The sequence below is a fragment of the Drosophila elegans genome, unplaced genomic scaffold (genome assembly GCF_018152505.1).
Source record: "Drosophila elegans isolate 14027-0461.03 unplaced genomic scaffold, ASM1815250v1 contig_208, whole genome shotgun sequence".
NCBI classification, from domain to species: domain Eukaryota; kingdom Metazoa; phylum Arthropoda; class Insecta; order Diptera; family Drosophilidae; genus Drosophila; species Drosophila elegans.
This window is the reverse complement of record NW_024545578.1, coordinates 10,499,271-10,519,819: the sequence shown is the minus strand read 5'-3', so window position 1 is coordinate 10,519,819 and position 20,549 is coordinate 10,499,271. Positions and strand designations below refer to the sequence as shown.

General features: G+C 38.1%; 2 protein-coding genes and 1 non-coding gene across 4 annotated transcripts; 2 read left to right on the top strand and 1 right to left on the bottom strand.

The window, feature by feature from the left end:
* LOC108146972 (guanine nucleotide-binding protein G(f) subunit alpha) lies at nt 1–5,484 on the top strand. Its single transcript, XM_017273229.2, has 5 exons — nt 1–336; nt 2,760–2,981; nt 3,229–3,397; nt 4,333–4,430; nt 4,500–5,484. The coding sequence occupies exons 1-5, from the start codon at nt 326–328 to the stop codon at nt 5,197–5,199; spliced, it is 1,200 nt and encodes a 399-aa protein (XP_017128718.1). The 5' UTR covers nt 1–325; the 3' UTR covers nt 5,200–5,484.
* A 1,084-nt stretch (nt 5,485–6,568) lies between these two features.
* LOC108146841 (elongation of very long chain fatty acids protein 6) lies at nt 6,569–19,115 on the top strand. Of its 2 annotated transcripts, none has more exons than XM_017273041.2 (5): nt 6,569–6,716; nt 8,493–8,720; nt 16,770–16,907; nt 17,055–17,177; nt 17,583–19,115. In XM_017273041.2, the coding sequence occupies exons 2-5, from the start codon at nt 8,539–8,541 to the stop codon at nt 18,088–18,090; spliced, it is 951 nt and encodes a 316-aa protein (XP_017128530.1). In that variant the 5' UTR covers nt 6,569–6,716; nt 8,493–8,538; the 3' UTR covers nt 18,091–19,115. The 2 variants fall into 2 exon arrangements, with proteins under 2 accessions (XP_017128530.1, XP_017128529.1); XM_017273040.2 differs by having other exon boundaries at nt 6,569–6,776.
* Nucleotides 13,998–14,206, bottom strand: LOC121467144. Its single transcript, XR_005977294.1, has one exon. It is a non-coding gene; the product is annotated as a U12 minor spliceosomal RNA (small nuclear RNA).
* Nucleotides 19,116–20,549: the final 1,434 nt, after the last annotated feature.

Here is a 20,549-nt window from a genome sequence, read left to right as displayed (position 1 = left end):
CTGTGACTTTCAGTGCTGTGTGATCATAAAACGGTGTTAGACCTCTTCCGGCCTTAAGCTACATACTATTAAAAGGAACCCTGAAAACCACAGGCAACAGCAAAAGTTCAGTGATACACACAAATGGATATTATTATAGCAGTGACAAGAACTCAAGTGCTCGACAAACACATTCCAGACCAAAGAAAACAGAAACTCAGTGGAATTCAAAGTATTTAATAGCATATTGTGTGCCAGTGAAGAACAGTGAATAAATAAAGAAACACCAGATTCAATTCAACAGAAACATAGTCCATCGGGCACAATTGATACAACAATCAGAGCCATGAAATTAAGGTAAGTCTCGAGCTTCTGAGAAAGTGGGTCTGGCGATATTTATAATTGACAATATGGCCCCTATCAGCTCAGATTTCCCGTTAACTCCGAAAAGGCCCAAAATCACAGTTTGGTAGCCCAAAAATTGAAACCTTCAATCACCATGATAAGCTTTAACCAATGGGAAAAGTCACTTTTGGTATACAGGTTTTCATATTATTCCTATCAGTGGGCGGATGATATCATTGCGGAATATCCAATATATTCCGGTCTATATTTGGGCCAAGCTAATCACACTTTTTTGGGCAACCCAAATCAGACTGCACGTCGGGCAGATAATGCAAATTAACTTTATGGAAAGACCGCAAAAAAAATTTGACCTTTTCAAATTGTATTTCGAGTATATATTTATTGCATGACGGGATCTTTAATTACCATTTTTTATTATCAAAATCGGACGAAAGTTTGTGTTATTAAAACTTCTGTAAGTGTGATAATGTATCATACTTAAAAGATTCCCCTTTACATTTCGAAAATTGCCCTTCTATGCGCTTTTCATCGTGCTCACCTCATACGGCTGATGCAATGTCTCCTCTGCCACTTTCATAACTCCCTGCTAGCTGACGCATCTTTGGCACCCAAGTTAATTACCTGGTCACCGAAGTATTATCTGTGAATAAATTATACAATTTTATGGTTATTTGTTTAGATTAGCCACAAGTTCCATTTGGCAGCTGTCAGGCCAGCCAATGTTTATTTGCTTTTCACCAACCGAGCAACACTTTGTAAGGCGGTATAGTTTTTTTGTTGCTATCCGCCGAATGGTAGCAGGTCAATGTACATCGACTGGGTTCTATTCCTTTGTTGTAAGCTGCCATAAATACCCCCGGCACATTTATAGAGCCTGTTAAAATCAAGTGAGAAATTACAGTCGGCGCCGTAAAGATAGCCATAGTTATCGAAAATTCCCAAATTTTCTCTAATTCCATTTGCCACCGAAATTGTGGGAAATATTCATGATTAACTTTTATATACGAATCGTAAAATTGATGGCTAGGTTATGGTTAAAACGAGAAGAAGATGACATTTAAATCAGCCCCACGAAGGGTTTCATCATAGTTGGGAAAAAGTGAGAGCAGGATAGCTCGACGCCAGTGGCTCGATAAGGAAAGGTTCGTATCTGGAGAGGTGGGCGCCGTCGATAAGGTTGAATACCGAAAATCGACCAGAGCCAATGGTCTTGAGTAGGCTTTGGCAATCGCCCAATTAGAATTGCCCACCATAAAATTGCAAGCGCCCAGCCCCATTTTCCGATTCCCCCCTCCATTCGATCTCGCGAATTGAATGATTTTCACATGACTCGAATAAAGCAGATATTATTCCAGCTGGAGCAAAGTGCGTCCATTTGGGGACTATCAAAATTTTTCCACCGTCCCAATTAGAGCAATTAGTCAGTTAATTAAATGGCCAATCATTTGTGGTTTGAGGTTTTGGTCTGGAATGCGGTGTTATGTCTGGCGATATCTTAAACGTGATCCAATCAAAGTCCCAATAACCCAAAAAAGCAAAAACACATTAATGGACCCTCATTGATAACTTCTTTAATTGCTTTTAAGTGAAGTGATTTTTAAGGAGTTTGTTCTTTTTCAATTTAACAATCAAATAGCTAAATGGTTATGTCTTTTTGCGACTTGGAAGCTTTAAGGACTTGAGTGGATAACTCTTACTTTTTCGATTGTTGATCTTATGCAAGTATCTACATATTTGTGTTCAAAAGCCAATTATGCCGTAACCATTCTTGAAATGTAACATTGTCGTAGAGTTTACTGCCTCTTTAAATATTTATTTTACCATCACTAAAATTCAATAATTGCAATTTTATGTCTTGCAACTTTTCTAATGACTCAGTAATGACATTAAGTGTTTACTCTTTGATATAAAGTAAAGGTAAACAATTCCTGCATGCTTGGGATGAGATTGCAAATAACCTTGCTTAGCAGCAATTAGTATGCATTTTTGAATACTTCTGACTATTTGCCAATTCTCTTTTTCAACAAACCGCATCGCGTCTGAAAGCACTGTACCCTGTACCTAATTAAAGTTTGTACTACTGTTTGAAACTTTTCAGTTTTTGCCAGACAATCGCCCCCCTGAAACCTCCGATTTCCCGCCCCATTTCGGGTCCATGGCGGTTTTATCTATTGCGTATTGCCCGTAGTTGGAGAAAATGTACCCCGAACGCGTATCTCTTTCTGTCTCTGGTATTCTGTGTGCTTTTAATTAAACATACATCAGGTCTGGGGCTGGGTGACGGTCTTTGGGGTGTAAGCTAATATTTACACATGACTATATATAGACCCTTGATCGGCGTGTTTTTCCTTAGAAGTCAGCAGCCAAAACAAACAGCTAAAGTAAATTTGCTTTCTCTTCTTTTCCCCATGCAGACTTTTGCGGTGTTTGCGCCAGCAATCGGCAAAACCGGCAGCGGTAATGGGCCAAAAGGAGGAGCAGCTCCAGCCGGTGCACGGCCACCACATGCTCAAGGACATGTCCAAGGGCGTCCGGGATACCACCGTCAAAATACTGCTACTAGGCACCGCCGAGTCCGGCAAAACCACAATCATAAAACAGATGCGCATACTGCATATCAATGGATTTACAGACGAGTAAGTGTTATAGTTCAACAAAATAAATTTTCAGATTTAAATTATAAACTTTTATTTTACAAAAAATAACTTTGATAAAATTGCCTTTAAAATACTTATAGTATTTGACACAAAACTATAGTTTCAAAACAATTCAAATGTTTTGATTATGATACAGAGAAATGTTATATTAAAATTTGATTTTTTTAAATAGAAGTTTTGATTCGATATTTTTTATACTCAAGGACTCTTTTTCATGAATTTGCAGTGAGCGGCGGGAGAAGATCCCCGAGATCTATCAGAACATCCACGAATCCATTCTTCAGCTTGTGGCCCAGATGGGACTGATGGGAATCGATTTCGGCAGCTGTACCAGCGAGCGATCGGCCGACTATATCCTCTCCCTGCCCGGTTCGGCCCCCGAATACATGAATGAGGTGAGTTTCGCAGCCGTCAAGTATACCTATCTGTATCTTATCCCTCGCTGCACTTCAAACTCTGTTGTCGTGTTGTCGCAGCTGAAAATACATACTCGTAGTAGGGCTAAAAATCCAGGCAAACGACTTTGAAGTCGCCTGGGACTTGCGTCAAATCTCTAGCGGCTTTCGAACGTATATTCGTTATCTGGCCGCGGCGATTTGATTGATAGCCCAAGGCATCAGGCGGCGTGGAATGTGTTGAAAACTTTCCGAACAAGTGTTTTGTAAATCGGACTTCCTGGCCCAACAATTGGTTTTGTTTGTTTCATTTTTGTTTCAAGCTTACCGCAGCTGCATAGGCTTATGAATGTGATTCATGCCACGCAATCACTTCTATCCATCCCAAAGATATCTACTATACCCAATGGTCATTATATGGCTTACGATAAGATTACCAAGGCTGTTGAAGTCTCCAAGTGGGCGGGGCGTTTCTAGATCTTGATGCCAGTCATTCATGGTTTTATGTTTTACCAGTGAGTAATACCGAGCCTATAGAGGAGTACCGAAGTTTGGGTTCCCCTTAACAAATTTATGACAGCTGTTTGAATACGTGACTCGATTATCGGTTATCACTTTTCTTCGGAAGGAAATATTAATATCAGCTCAAAAAAAAAGCTTGGCTAATGTTTTAATCTGTTTTGCATTTTGGAAACTTTTAATTTTCTTTGTGCAGTCACTTTTGCACGTAATTTTTATCCCGCCGGCAGGGTCCTACATATATCATATATACTGCAAAAAGACAGTTAGACAGTTAGACAGTCTTACATCAGGGTTAGCTTTTGTATTTGTCTGTCTTTGTGACTTCTGCACACTTCCGGTGAACAGTTGATATACCCCTTATCAGTATATGATAAACACTACTAAATTTTGGGTTACTTTTTCTATATTTTTAGGAGTACTGCGACCACGTCACTACTCTGTGGAACGACGTGGGTATTCGCGCCTGCTACGATCGCTCGAGTGAATTCCCCCTGCTGGATAGCGCTAAATAGTAAGTATTTTTTTAAAACTATATTTATTCTAAAGCATCATACTAAAGTAAACCTTTCTCTTTCTCCAGCTTCCTGGACAACTTTGTGAGGATCAGCGATGCTGAGTACATACCCAGCACCGAGGACATACTGCACAGTCGGAAGATAACCACCGGCATCTCGCAGATCACGTTCCGTGTGCCCATTCCCAAGAGCATGGGTGGTGGCGACCAGGAGTTCCGCATGTACGATGTCGGTGGCCAGAGAGATCAGAGGAACAAGTGGATCCAGGTGTTTGAGGGGATACAGGCGGTGCTGTTCCTGATCTCGTGCAGCGAATTCGACCAGAATCTGCGCGAGGATCCCAGCCAGAATCGGCTGCAGGAGGCTCTGAAACTCTTCCGGGCCGTGTGGCAGAATCGATTTCTCGCCTCCGCCGGACTGATCGTGTTCCTCAACAAGTACGACATCATGGAGCGGAAGATCCGGGCCGGAAAGCACATTGTGGACTACTTTCCCGAGTACGAGGAGTTCTGCAAGCGACCGCAGCAGGACAATTGCTTCGACGAGAGCGACTGGACGAAGATGTTCATCAAGCAGAAGCTGGTTGACATCACCCAGGAGCCATTCAAGCGCCACTCGCGGAATCAGGTGGATCTGGGTACCTCGGAAAGGGAGTGCTACTACCACTTCACCGTCGCCACCTCGACGCGCTGCATCCGAGACGTCTTTTGCGACGTCCAGAAGATGATCCTATCGGAGAATGTGTCCGGCATGGGACTCCTCTAGTTCTGATCTGTGACCGGATCGGAGAGCTTCTCAATAAAAATAAGGGGGGCCAACCACAGTCCCCACCAACTGTGATCTAGTAGGTTATGACTTAAGTAGCCATGTAGGACCTTAGATCGTAGTGGCATTGTAGGTTATACGTTGCCTGGTATAACGCTTTAATATGTTTAAATGCAAGGATATAGAAGTAGCCTCTCAAGGAATGCTCTCACTACTCTTTCAACTACTGTGTAAACTCCAAAAGAATATAATATTTATAATAAAACCAAACCCAACACCCACTAATTTGAAAAGTCGAATTTATTCTTAATGGTGTATCTGGTTTTTCTATAGAAACAGTGCGAAAAAAATCTACTGGACATGGTATGAACTGGTTTCCGTTATTATACTCTTTCAAATTATTTTTTACTTAAAAGTGCTTTGCATGGAGTTTGAACTAAAATGTTAGGTTTCTTATAAATTTCCGTCGTCGTTTTTATTTAAATCTGGAAAGCCAGATAGGTTTGTGACGTGGCTAAGCTTTTAGCAGGTAATTACCGCCAAAATTGGAAATGGCCTCCCAAAAAAACCCGATACGTAACATTTTAGATAGAAAAACGTTTTCGTCGTTTTTTCTAGATGAAATATAAGCTGCCTATGCTTAGATTCAAAATGTGGTCAAGTCTGAGATAATTTTTCGACATTTTTCAAATGAATCGGAATGATTTTTATGTGCATCCTATAAGGAATGAATCGTACAGAAATATTAAGTTTCAACATCTTTTTAACAGAGGCACAAAAATAAGAGCCCGAAGTAGAGTGAAAGTGGCACCCACACTTTAGTATGACCGCGAAAGTTCCACAAAAAAATACCGAGTAGGTTTAAAAGCACCAAAACTATAAAAGATACTTAAATATCTCGTACAATATAATGAACAATGCAGATGTATTTGTAACAAAATAATTATTCTACTTTATTTATTTGTTCTTGCTTACGAACAAAAGTTTGTCGACAACTGAACAACGAAAAATTTACGTGAAAAATGTCGGTTCTATGCAGCTTTTTATTATTAACTACTTTTCAGATATCGGTCCACGTCCATGACAGCTTTTTTTAATCTCATAAGTAAATAGTTTTGTTTACTTTCTAGATGTCCTTTCAGTATTTAAAAACGTTTTTATTTATTTTTAAACACTGCTTACATGTTTATTGTTGAGGGCTTTGTATCTGATTTAAAGAGGAAAACGTTGATTTTTAACTTTCTGTTGGATAGTCCAAGTTCTAAGCCACCGAGGATCTCAACCACCCAAGTTCTCAACCACCAAACCAATCGATGCTGGCATCGATGTTTCGCTACCTCTTCTGCACCCCCTAATACTCGTATATAAGCAACCGCAAGCCAACCGTTCATTCGCTTTGCGCCGGCAATCCGAGTAGATTTTTAAATTGAATTGAATCGCTGGACGAAAAGTGTGTGCACAGCCGTGAGTGGTGCGATCCAGCCAATTGATATTGCGATAAGGAGCGGCGAGTAAAAGTAATTACCTCATAGCCATCACCGTTCGAAAATAGTAACCGTGTTTTCTGTGATATCTGTGTGAGTGCGTGCATGTTTTGTGGTGGTTTCATTTCCTCCTTATTTTGCGCCCCCTTTTTCCGCCGATGCTGCGAGAGAGAGAGAGACGAATTTCTCATACTTTTGCTGATTTAACTGTGTACTTTATCGATTCGGAAACAAGAAAAACCGAAAAGATCGCGTTTTTTGCAAGAGAGCAAAAGAGAGATATAAGGCGAGATTTTAGAAGCATAAAAACCAATCCGCTAAGTGGCCCGAAAAAATTTCACTAGAAATTTTTGAAAGCGCTCGCGCAAAAAACCGGATATGTTACTCAGAAAGAAACAACAAAAAGAGCTTCCAAAGCGAAGCTTACACAAAACGAAATCACCTGTGTACAAGTGAGAGTGCGTAAAAGTGTGTGTGGCTTAGTCGCGTGTCTGGCATACAATTAGGCATTCAAACTAATTTCCCTCCCACCGGCAAATTGTGCCCGCCTCATTTGTATTTCGGCTGATTTGGCTGTTTGCTTATGCATGAATTCCTTACGAGTTCTTTTTATTCGCACGAGACTTTGTAACAAAAGAGAGAGAGAAAGAGAGCACCAGTCTGGCGCTCTCCCTAAACCTCCACAATCACACTTGCCGTTACACCCACCCCCACCCACTACACAGACAGAAAAAAGTATCTGATTTAAGGGTGGCCCTAAGTTCCCCGAGTCCAAAGTTGATAAATTCGTTAGCGCCACCAGAACTTAAGTTTTTCAGAGTACATTTTCTTAGATTTTGATAAACATTTTTTTTGTGACAAAATTCTTTTTTCTGCTGAACTTTGTGGACAAAAAATTTTTGATCACATAAAAACGAAACCATGGGCAGAAGCTGTCCGAGTCAGTTTTTTCTTATGAATATGGAGATGGTTTTTTTCTGTGTAGCTAGTTGTTTGTGTATCTATTTGAGCTTCAGCACGAGGTGTGAAAAGTGTGAAAAGCGGAAGAATGTAGATGAAGATGACCACAAAGCGTGCGCCATTCATGAAAGCGATGCACATCCCGTAGAGAGCGAGCGAGACAGTTTTTGGGGGAGCCACAGAGAGAACGAGAGAGCCTTAGCCTCCATGGACCAGCAGTGTTGTTTAGCAAAATCAATGAAAGAGAGGAGAGAGAGAGGCGAGGTGCGGCGGTACAAAGGGGAAAGGAAGGTCGCCGAGAAATTTATGCGACAAAACGCGCGCTTTAATGTCCCTGTGTATGAGTGCGTGTATGAAAGGGGGAGTGGTGCGGAATTTTTTCTGAATTTAGCTTTAAACATCGCGTGTAAAATCCATTCGCTTAGAGAACAGATAAGATACCGCAATCAGTAAAGTTTCTAAGCCCACAAACACAAAAACTATAAACTTTTTATATACCAACTAAAATCGCACTTAACAAGGGTCCTAAGTATCTGAACAAAGTTTCTTTTGATGTAAAAATAATATTATTTATTGCTCTCCAAACTATGGTTTGAAGACGCTTGCTGCAAAACTTATTAAAAAATAACCAACGCCTGTATAATTAATTGAGTTGTAGTAATGTTAGACATTAAATCAGCAAAAGATATTTTATAACTTGTATTTAAAAATTTTTTTTTTAAAGAGTTTAAGTTAAAATATTATAAAATGAGTAGTCGAAATAAGTATCAAATTGGCACTCTCCAATTAAATCTCTATAATATCTTTGCAATATAGATTTGATGGATTTTTACTTTTCTTCTCCCTTAGGAACCACGTAACATAGCCACCAACGCATCACACAAAACCCACCAAAATGATTAACATGGACATTAGCGTTACGCCCAACTACTCGTACATCTTCGATTTCGAGAACGACTTCATACACCAGCGCACACGGAAATGGATGCTGGAGAATTGGACATGGGTGTTCTACTACTGCGGCATCTACATGCTGGTCATTTTCGGTGGTCAGCACTTTATGCAAAATCGGCCGAGGTGAGTCTTATGTAGTTGCTAGACTTTATGCCCCACCTGTCTCACGATCGAAGACATGTGCTCGTTGCTGGTTGCCAACTCTGCGAAATTATAGTTGGGCCAAGAACATTTGCCCTTGGAACCTTGAGAAGCTATTATCTGGCGGCAGAGGAGCGCCACTAATTGCACCCACAAGTCAACTCGCCCATCGCAGCTGTTATAGAAGTTTCTATTTATCAAAACCAATCCCTGGAAACCCCTATATTTACTCAATCGCACTTTGTTTAAGTTTATTCTCCGGAATGACTGCAGTCCAAGTGCGACTTTGTTATTACCCCAGACAGCTGTTGGACTCCACATGTAATTAAATAAAATTATAGCTAATCAAACGCTAATGCCGAAGGTGGATCCCTAACTCAATCTCAATTACCAAACAATTGCATTCGCACATTAGTACGCACTATTCCGTTTTATTTCCGATATCAACAGAGTTTAGATTTTGCGGAATTTCGGGTTTTTTTTTTTGTTATTTTCCCAACTGTCAGCGCGAATGTCACTTGTTACCTACCTGATTTACCTGTGATGGATTCAATTGGCTATTCGTGCTGACAATTGTCTAGTTGTGTTTTGCTGTTTGCGTTTCTTGTGCCTCCCTATTTCTAATTGTCGTCATCGGGTTTTGTGGCCAAATTAAGTTGGGCTCGTGACATGCCAACTATGGGTGCCTATTCTAGTTTTTGTTTTTTGCCAGATCATAATTTCGTTTTGTCACCTGCTTAGTACTGACTTAAAATCACGCCAAAAGTAGAAATGTTCACATTAAAAATATTTGAACTTTAAACTGTTCCAGTTTTGGCTGGCTTAATAAAGCCGTAAACCTGATTAAAAAAAAACAAATTTTTGTTTAACTATATGATGTATTTAAAAGATATTCCAAAAACAGATTACATAATTTTCAGAGTAGACATTTTTGCCCACACTTCAGCCTACACCCATTGAAATCGGATGAGTTATATAGGGGCTTGGCGTTTCTCCCCGGGGACATTCGTTGTTGTTATTAACTTTACCTTACACTTGGATCTTTATGGAATGGCGTTTTAATATTTACCCACATGGAGGAGAGGCGACCAAACAAACGGACGCACATGACACAGAAAGGTGTGAATTTAATGCAACGGCCATGGAAATGAGTTTCAGGAACGTGGAGGTGGTCACTCTTAAATTAGGCAAATTAAAGCAGGGTTCAAGGGCTGTCTTTACATTGCTTAGGAATATTTTGATTACAGTTATGGTAAAACAATTAGCGCAACAAAGTTTGGTGCCTCTTTAAAAACAATTGCAAAGGCAAAATCTAATACAATGAAGAAAATTTGTATAAATCTTTAGCAAATACAAGATATTTTATAAAAGTTTCAAAAGAAATACGATTTTAAGGCCCACATTCGAAAAGTATAGCTAAATTGGAAAATTTAGATTGAGATCATTTTTGTTTGCAAAATTAATTACACTTTTCAAGGCTTGACTGTCCAGAAACACTTGAAAATGAAATAATTATTAATAAATATAGCGGTCTTACTTTTTGTTCTAATTACCTGACCATAGCTATATGTGTTATGTTGTATAATTTAAAACAAAGTTAAATGCACATGTAATTAATCGAATACCACCGAGTGTGCAGCGCACATACACCGGTATTTACATATTTAGAGAGCGGACTTCCACTTGCACTCCTTATCATAAAAGTTGTGAATGCTTTTTTCCATTTTTTTCACCCGTTTCGGACAGTGCGTCATTAAATTCATTTAACTGATTAGGTTTATAGGTACACGGCATGTCGTACCCGTTTTATTTAACATACCCAACGGACAAAGTTCAGCATGGGGCATATGGCATGTCATGCAAGAAGTGGGTGTGTCCACAATGTCGGGGGTTTAGGAAATAATGCTAAACTAATCTTGCCGGACAGCAGGACATTCACTTATGTACTCGTGCGATTGGTCCACTTCAGCTGGACAGTATACACTAGACAACTCGATTGCATTTCTAAAGGAATTTAATACCAATAATTATTTACCTAGGTTTTAAAGCTGATAAAAAACAGCTTTAATTTCAAAACGTTAAGACGTCGTAACGAGTTTACTTGGCTAATTGTTGTTAAAGTATCATTGCTTTTATAACCTTTACCATAAGTATCTGTATGATTTACAGCAACAAAATTATCTAAAGTAAATTGCTTCTGGTTTATTATTATCGAAAGCTTTTTGCAAACTATAACAGACTTTTAAGTTAAATAATATTTTAATGTGATGGTAAAACATATCAACAAAGGTTTCCCACCCTTTTTTAACATAGAAGCCATTTAACGAAAATCTAAAATAAATGTTATCAGTCGACTAATAAAGTTCTTGTTGGCCAGTGTATATTTAGAGTTTGCGTGTGCAAAAGTTTTGTGGCCATATAAGGAGGGGAAAAAGGGGGCGATATAAAATGGGGTGAGACGAGTGTGTGGGCGCAAGAGCTTACAATAGAAATCAAAAACGAGCATTTTCAAAGTGAAGCGATTGACCGATCTTTGTAATCATATAACATTTTAAATGATTGAGTTATTAAATGGCCTTGGCCTTTTTTTTTTGTTATTCATACATATTCCTCTGAATGATTAGCAACATTTTAATCACAACAACAGGAAATAAGTGTGACGAGGACATCGAAGTACAGAGAAATCCCCGAAACCGCGTTTTTTATTCCACCCTCATGGAAAATGTCATTTAATGTGGTTTTATCACGCTAGCCCATAAACAGTGTCCTGAGATAGTCTGAAAAATATATGTTTATTGTTCAAATGAGGAAATTTTTGCCATGGAAGCGAGGCAATTATATAACTATTTGCGAATTAACCACTAATTGCCGCAATGACAAGCGAGCCGCTTTGAGTTCAGATCACCACCCTCCACAAGCAGCTGCATTCGCAATTACAGCCACAATTATATATTACCAGCCAGCATTTAGTTAATAATTACAAACGCCAACAAGCCAAAAAAAAAAAAAAATAAATAAATAGAAAAACTCACAACGAATAAAGAAAACCAAGAAAAGGCATTGCTGAAAGTGAAACTTAATTTAATTTCCATCGGCCAATGAGTGTGCATATATGTAAATATATTAACATCAAATTAACGACAACCGTTAACACAAACAGTTGGTAAAAAGTGGGCAGAGCTGACAAGCAAATCTTGTTAAAGTGTGTCATTAAAGCCGAATTTCTTTATAGGCTTCAGACTGAATTCATATTTTTCTACATACGATACCATTTTGAGACTCAAAACATAGAGCTTTATGAAAAGCTCTCTCTTGGCGGCCCTTTCTTAGTTCAGCATCTCTATATCACGCCACTTTTCCCCACTTTTTATTTACTACATGCTTCAATCTCCCTCAAAAATAACTCGTTTTATGTCGGCCACCAAAATTGTTTTGACTGGATTTCTGATGATTGAAATAAGTCTGGCTGTTGGCATCTTATCGCTCACCTGCTGCAGCAGGTGTGTCATTCCGTATTGCCCCAAACTTCTAGCCATGAGTCAGCCTGCATCGGCAAAATAACAATTCAGTTTCCCTTTCATCACTAACAATTATGCCGATTAGATTAGGGCTCAAAACTTCTGAAGTACTTCCAGCTGCGAAATATCACGGATTTCTAAATGGTTTCTGCATTGAAACTTTTTAGAATCCAGTTGATATAAGCGTTAATAAAGAGTCATTTGTCATTTGGTTTACTTTTTACGAGGGTTAAGAGAATTTAATTTGAAAATAAAATGGGTCATTGGAGTTTAATTGAAATACCAAATAAGCCTCATTAGCAAGTCGAAACATGTTACGGGAATAAACCTGTTAAGGCAGCTTATGAAGAGGGATTATGAGGTGTATAAAAATTAAAAGAGGAGGAAAATTATATGTAACATGTTGTATCTGGTAAAAAAAAGTGTCTTCATTTTTTCGGATAGCTAAAAGGGTGAATAAACTTTTTCTTATCTAAGTTAGATTATTTTCTGACTTCTAAAATATTTTACAGATGTTTATATGAACAAAACGAATCCTTTTGTCTATGATAACTGCAAGTTCCATTGATTTAAAAAGGGTATAAGCTATCTTAAATAAATCTCCCTTTCGGCAAAATTACTTTAACCTTTCGCAATATTTTGTTCGTTGCACTTTAAAACCGTTCGGAAATAACTTGGTCAATGCTGTGACATCCAATCTCGCCGGCTTGCGAACCACCGCAAAATATAATGAATAATAATTAAAAATGAATTCAAAGCAAAATCTTAATTATGGCTTAACATAAACCCAGAAAGCCAAAAGTTTTGCAACTCGACCAAAAAAAAAAGGTTTGCAAAAAACAAAACACAATCGCATCAGTTTCGAGACAATGTTGCGGATTTTGTGCCCGTATTTTCATACATATTTATATGTCTAGGTATATAAATGGAAGTGTGCCACCTCTTGGAAAAGTGGTGTGCATATATAGTGGATTTATAGGGGGCTGCATAAATAAACCTAAACCCAAGCCAAAACTAAGCGTACAATAATCAATTGACCAACATTTCTTTGTTTTTTTTCTGCCTCTTTCTCTCTTTTTTTCACTGCGTTTTGTTTACATATTTTGCAAAATCAGGTTTACTCTCTCCGTATATCTGATTTGCTCTCTCCTAGTCGGCGAATTTCTTTCTCTTTGCTTATGCAATCTTCGTTACAAAGTGGAAAGCAAAAGAAAGTTCACCAACTTCCCATATTACCAGTAAATAAATGCTCCATCACCATGATTATGGCAATCATATTATGCAGTCCAAGTTTGTTTCCTAAGTTGACTTTTTTGCAGCTCGAACTTTGTCTAACTTTGAACTTTGACTTTATTTTTACGTTTCATTAGTGAACTACAAATTTTTATATAACACACTTCACATGTGAATAAAACTTTAATATTTAACTATGCAGTTTCCTGCTAAGAAAAACGTCAAGCTAATTTGCTTACACTTTTAGGTTGCAAACATTTAAGATTTGTAAACAGTTTGAAAGTTCATAGAATGTACTTAAATTTGACCCGCTAACATGTTTGAGTTGTGCAACATTGTTAAAATTTAAATTAAATCATTTGCATCCTACGTAGTAAATCTGAATTATAAGAGGTACTGAAAAACAAGATACAAAACAGTTCTTACTGCAGAACTATATCACTAAAAATTGGGAGATTAATGGGAACGTATAGATTATTTATAGGGCAGATCGCAAACACCCAGCCGAGGAGGGCATCCAGCCTCACTTGCCGGACACAAAAGTAGGTGCCGGTTCGCTCATCCGGACGCCACCCACTCGGAAAAGGAGGGGACGACCTGTGCCCTTGCAAAAATTGAGCTTCAAGGGACGAAAAACGCCCCTCTGCCTAGAAGCCAAATACTGCCAAGCGGTTAGCAAGGCCAGTTTGGTTTTCCTTACTCATTAGTTTGAGGCACGAATTGCCGACCGTCAGCGCCTGGAAGCTGATGCGCACGCATCCAGAACCAGTTGGGAATTGTAGGGACCATAAAGTTGTGCAAGTAAAAAAGAGCTTTTGCAGGCACATTTTACCTGCACTGAGGGTGGTTAAAGGAGTTTCTGTTCTTTATTAATTTAAATTATTATTGTTCACAAACAACTTACTGGTTGCCAAAGAAATGTATTTGTGAACATTTAAAGAAAACTTATTGCGTAGCCTGTACACAAACAACTTAGGAATACCGCTCATATCCTAACGCTAACTTCCTATTTAAAGGTTTTTTTTTATTGAAATATGTTAAAGAACCCAAAAAAAAAGGCCAACTTTAAAACTAAAATAAATTTAAAGTTTATTTTAAAATTTCAAGGCAATAAAGTTTATTAAAGTGCTTTACTCTAATATCCGTTTCCCAAAAACTCCTTAATGTAAAAAAAAAAACTGTAGTTTCTATTATTTTAAGTGTTGAAACTTTTGAAAAATTAAGTTTTTATAAGAACAACCGTTTTTGAAGGGTATTGAATGTCTAGCATTATAAAGCAAATATGTTATTCTAGTCTCTCTTGGCATTGCGCTTAATTGTTATTAATAGAAGTGATTTTTTAAGATTCCCAACTAGAGCACATCTGGAACTCAATTCCTTAGTTGAACACTTCCGCTCTGTGGTTGTACCATCCCCCGGTTTTCCCCCATCTTAAAACGCAGCTTAATTGCCTTATACAGTGGGACCTATCTATGCAAATCTCAGATATGCGAGTGAGCTATTTGGGGGCTGATGGCACAACTATGTACGTATTCAATTGAGCATTCTGATTACCGGCGATAAAAGTCCCCTAGACTGCCCTACAATGTACAATATGTGTGGCTCTTGTTTGGTGGAAATAACTGACTATCAATTGCAGTTTTTTCATAAACCCTTTGACACCTTTGAAGCTCTAACCATATAGACAAACAAAGACTTACCTTATGTACTTTGTTTCGCGGAACTTTCGAACTTTCTGCTGAAATATAGCAAAGTTTGTTTTCGAGTTAGTTTGCTTGCACTTGTTCAAATTTGTTTTTCGGCCAAAGGTTAAAGGTATCAAATTAGCGCTTCGCCGAAAAAACAACACGTGTTGATAACAGAAATCACATTTTTCGTTTCGATTGGTTAGTTCGCTTTTGTACATATGTGTGTGTTTTTATGACTAACTGCCGCGTGAAGAGGTATTACTTCAGCCATGGAGTATATGTACATATATAGTATAGTTAACGAGCCATCGATAAGGTTGGCTGGTTGATTTGCAGCCTTTTGATTGCATAAACTTTGTTTGCTATTAGTAATTAAGATTAAGGAAACCTTATTAGAATCAATTCCTAATTTCAGTCAACTCGTTGAGTGATACGATTAAAATTAGTCAGTGATTTAGTCGTTGCCGAAACCATAAACCTCTTTAAATTGTTTGATTATTTTAATTTGATTTCGTTAAAAAAAAGGTTTCCATCCATCAAAATGCTAAACCAGTATTATTGTGGGGGCAACTTTTTCTTTGCTGAGAACCGAAAACAAAAGACCGATGTCTTTTTTTTGTTAGAAAAAGTGCTTGATTTACATACACGTGTCTTCCCTGAGACCATACGCAATGTTATACCTTGTATTTAGCCTTCTCAGTTGACTTTGTTATCAATTTTTGTAGCGGCTTAGAAACAAACTAATCTAGTGTAATCTACTTAGCTAATGTCGTGACTTCGATCATTGCTTGTTCCCTGGCATCCAACAATCGAAACAAATTTGTTTTTCAATGTGGCCTGACAACAGCTGGACTCTGGAAGAGATTGCACATTTGGAGGAGATTTCGATCTAATGAGCAAATAATTCGAAAATTATGCATTCTTATATGACTGGCCTTGTGATATCTGGGTGTAGTGGGTTGATGTCATTGCATTATTCAAAAATTCGCACATATTAAGTGCATACAGCAAATAGAAACTTGATCTTTGACTGTCACGCTCGTCTAGGACAAAGGCATGGAAAAATTGAAAATTGTTGGAGTTTGTTGATCTTTGTTGTTTATTTTTCCTTTGCGATTTCCCGCCTATTAGCCTCGAGTAAATATTGATGATTTTAAGTGCCTACTGACGAACGTGCGTTTGGGCATTGCAAAAGTAATTGAATATAGTCGGGGAAAAATTTCATTATGTTACTGCGTATTAGTTTGGTTCATGAGTTTTCTATATCCTTATGATATACAATTAAACTGCTACATTTTTTCAACTCAATTAATGATCATAATATCGAATTTAAAAATAGTTTTTTAAAATATTTGTATGAGAAAGTCTCCGACTTTTAGGGATTTGCCAAGCTGTTTTATATGCGACCAACGTAGAACTATAAAGAGATTCACGTGTCACCGCCGCTTTAATTGGTTTTATTATTTAAATTACAGTAAGGGGAAGTCAGGTTTTAGGAAAAACCCCAAGTGTGAATTTTAAGCACCACTTTGATCTTCCAATCTCTGTATTTTTCCTGCATTGCTAAAATTTCCTTTCAATATTTATTGTAGATTTCAACTGCGCGGCCCGCTGATCATATGGAACACCTTGCTGGCCATGTTCAGCATCATGGGAGCTGCCCGAACGGCGCCTGAGCTGATTCACGTGCTGCGTCACTACGGACTCTTCCACTCCGTCTGCGTGCCCAGGTTGGTTTCATCTCATCAACAGCCGATTTAGCCTGATATTGTTAAGTTCAGCGCCTGCATTTGCGACCTTGATATGTATAAGGCTGGAAACTTGAATGCTATTCAAATGTCCGATCACTGACCGATATTCCGAACCTTCTCCCACAGCTACATCGAGCAAGATCGCGTGTGCGGCTTCTGGACCTGGCTCTTCGTGCTCAGCAAACTGCCAGAGCTGGGCGACACGATATTTATCGTGCTCCGCAAGCAGCCACTCATCTTCCTGCACTGGTACGTTAACAAATGGGCCAAGTCTTTAATTTAAAAAGAGTTTACTATCCCTTACAACACCCTATTATTAAATGTGTATTCATTTGAATGTTTCTTTTTAATGAAAAATAACGCTAGTTATTAAATTTACTTAAGGGTATTAGCAAAGCAAGAACTAGTCAATAGCACTATTAAAAATCATTCTTGGTTTTACATGATAATTATTTTTAGTTTTTTATTAACAGTAATTATAATTGTAATGAAAAGTTATTGTATAATTGATATTTACATTTGATTTGGCAAACCATTATTTTTGATTTCCTGTAATTTTTAATGTGTTTAGATTAATGATTTTGATTTTTAATTATTTTTCCATTGAAAGCCATTGGGTAACTTTTTTATTAATTTAATTGTTTGCCTCTGCAGGTACCACCACATCACTGTGTTGATCTACTCGTGGTTCAGCTACACGGAATACACCAGCTCGGCCCGCTGGTTCATTGTGATGAACTACTGCGTGCACTCGGTGATGTACAGCTACTACGCACTGAAGGCGGCCCGCTTCAATCCGCCCAGGTTCATCTCGATGATCATTACCTCGCTGCAGCTGACGCAAATGATCATCGGCTGTGCGATCAACGTATGGGCCAATGGCTTCCTGAAGACGCACGGCACCTCATCCTGCCACATTTCGCAACGCAACATCAACCTGTCGATCGCCATGTACTTCAGCTACTTTGTCCTGTTCGCGCGCTTCTTCTACAAGGCGTACCTGGCGCCCGGTGGCCACAAGAGCCGTCGCATGGCCGCCTCCCTTGCTGCCCAAAACGCTGTCAAGCAGTCGAGCAGCCCCCAGCAGAGCAGCGAGAGCTCCAAGTTCATTGGCGCTGGCGAGGATCAGGTCGCCTACCTGCGCAAAGCGAAGGCGCAGTAAGGAGGGCAGTAGTTCAGCAAACACCCACACCTACTCCCATTACAACCACTCCCCCTGTTAACAGCTAAGGACATTTATTTATGTAGCGGTGTACAAGTTGTTTTTTAATTTTAAACCTGGGTGGCACACTCAACACACATATACACACACACACGATCGGTCGGGAAAGAATTAAATTTGTAAGCGAAAAGTTGAACCGGGTAAACAGGCATACAAACTATATATCTGAACATGTATATAAAAAAAACAGACAAACCTATGCTAACCAAAATTCAGAGTCGAGTCATAAAACTGTATGTAACTGGGGGCCAGAAGTCTTGCAAACGAAGCGGTGGCATGTAAAGCTTAGGGTTTAAGGACACTTAATGTGCAAGCATGAATATAAGCTTCCAGAAGTGTCCATTAGCAGCCAGCCAAAGGGAAATATTAAAGAAAGGAAAGGAATTTAGCTGCTTACTAGTTTGCATGAGTTAAATTTATAGTCACTATGAAACCTCTTCGTATATTTCCCAAATACAGTTCTATGCAATCCATTTAAACGTGTGTTGTTAAGCCCAAAGTCGTATATGTATAGATAATATAATTCGCAGATATATTGACAGCCTCTAAATTCATGTTTGTTTTCAACTAGCCTTCGAATTGAGTTCGATATTTATTATTTGCGTTGTCAGCGATAATTTGCCTTCTCAGGTGGGATTTTGTTTTGCCTCCCAGTTTTAGTTAAAATTCTCAAAAGGATCGAACTCCGGCCTATAATTGTGTTATATCGTTCAATAAATGATATATACTGGCATTTTTGGTATAGAATTCAATTTTAGTTGTTGGAAAAAGGTCTGAGAACTTTGTACTTCTAAGTCTATACGCATATATATTTATAAAACCTATATTAACGGAATATTTAACAAGTGAAACTAAAAGAAACCATTACCAACCAATAACGAAACACTATGAGTTAGATTATTGTTGTTCCAAGATCCAGAGCGCAAATTGTTATTATAAAGTAATAAAGTGTTTTGAAATCTGTATTAATTAACAAAATCTGTAATTGTCGAATGACGATTGATGAAAATTCTGCTGACTGACTAGATTAAATATGTCAAACTATATCCTCCTCACAAAAATTGACACATTTTCATAGTCACACACATAAATTCCTATTGCAAAATGAATCTAATCAGTCAGTGCAGTTTTAAACAAGTGTCATAATGCTAAAGAAAACTTAGATTTTGTTAGGGGAAGGCATTTATTTAGATAACCTGTGTTGAATGCATTTTAGTATTACGTCTATTTCTCTGCTGCTTTTCGGTAACTTAGAAAAAACTACATAATGCCCTTGAACGTAACACAACAAACAAAATAACCAGAGAAAAGTTTAAATTATATTTATATTTGTAAGAGAACAGAAAATGTGGAAGAGCAAAAGCAAAGAACATGAAAAGCAAAAGTCCTACTTGAAAAGTTAATTTAGTGTAAAACGAGGAAACTGTAACAGAAATTGAAAATGATGCAGAAGCTGAAAGAGGATCGTTTGAATGGAAAGAGGAGGATCGATTGATACTGAACTCTAGCAGGAGAGAGATATTGAAACGAACAAACTTGAAATTTTTGTCGGGTATACATAATAAATAAAAACTAAGCGAAAACAAAACTAAAGATTGAGAATGCTAAACAAAAAACCAACGGATAAATAAAACGTAACAAACGGAAAAGGATTGAGATGTTGAATTTGTATTTATTTGTCGGGAAAAGTGGGGTTTTTTTTTAGAAGCTAAGAATGAAGTCCAATCGAGTTGGTTTGAAAATGTATAAGGAAGTTTCGATGGACAGACATATGCGGATACTAAATCTTCTGAATTCGAAATAGTGCTGCTAGGCGCACTATAAAATAAAATGATTGCCTCATAGCTGTTTGAAATACACGGTGTGCCCGGAAATAAGTACTTTAAATTTAAAGTAAGGAAATTTAATACTCTTGTGACGGTTTCAAATCAACAAAGTGGAACTTTTTTGAATAGGATTTCTAAATTAGCGAAGTTTCGCTCCCGACCTGCAGTTCTTAGTTGTGTTTCACACCCACACAGTGCTGCAAAATGTTGTAAAAATTCAGAAATAACATTTTTATGTTAGTTCATCGTGTTAGTTTAGCCATTTGCTTAGAAAAGGACTAACATTGGGCAGCTCTGTGGCAGAGGAAAAGCAAAGTAGAAATCAGAAAACATTGATGTTGCCCAGCCAAACATCGATGAAACCGATGTTTTGAATACATTGAGGACTTCGATGTTTGCCCACCTCTACCAGCTAAATGTTAGGAAAACGTCGAACTAACAGAGATATGTTAGGAAAACGTCGAACTTACATTTATGAGAGCAAATGAGTAAAAAAAATATCGAAAAGGCGATTCCAATTCGATCTGGCAAACATCGATGAAAATGATGTTTTGAAAACATCGATGACATCGA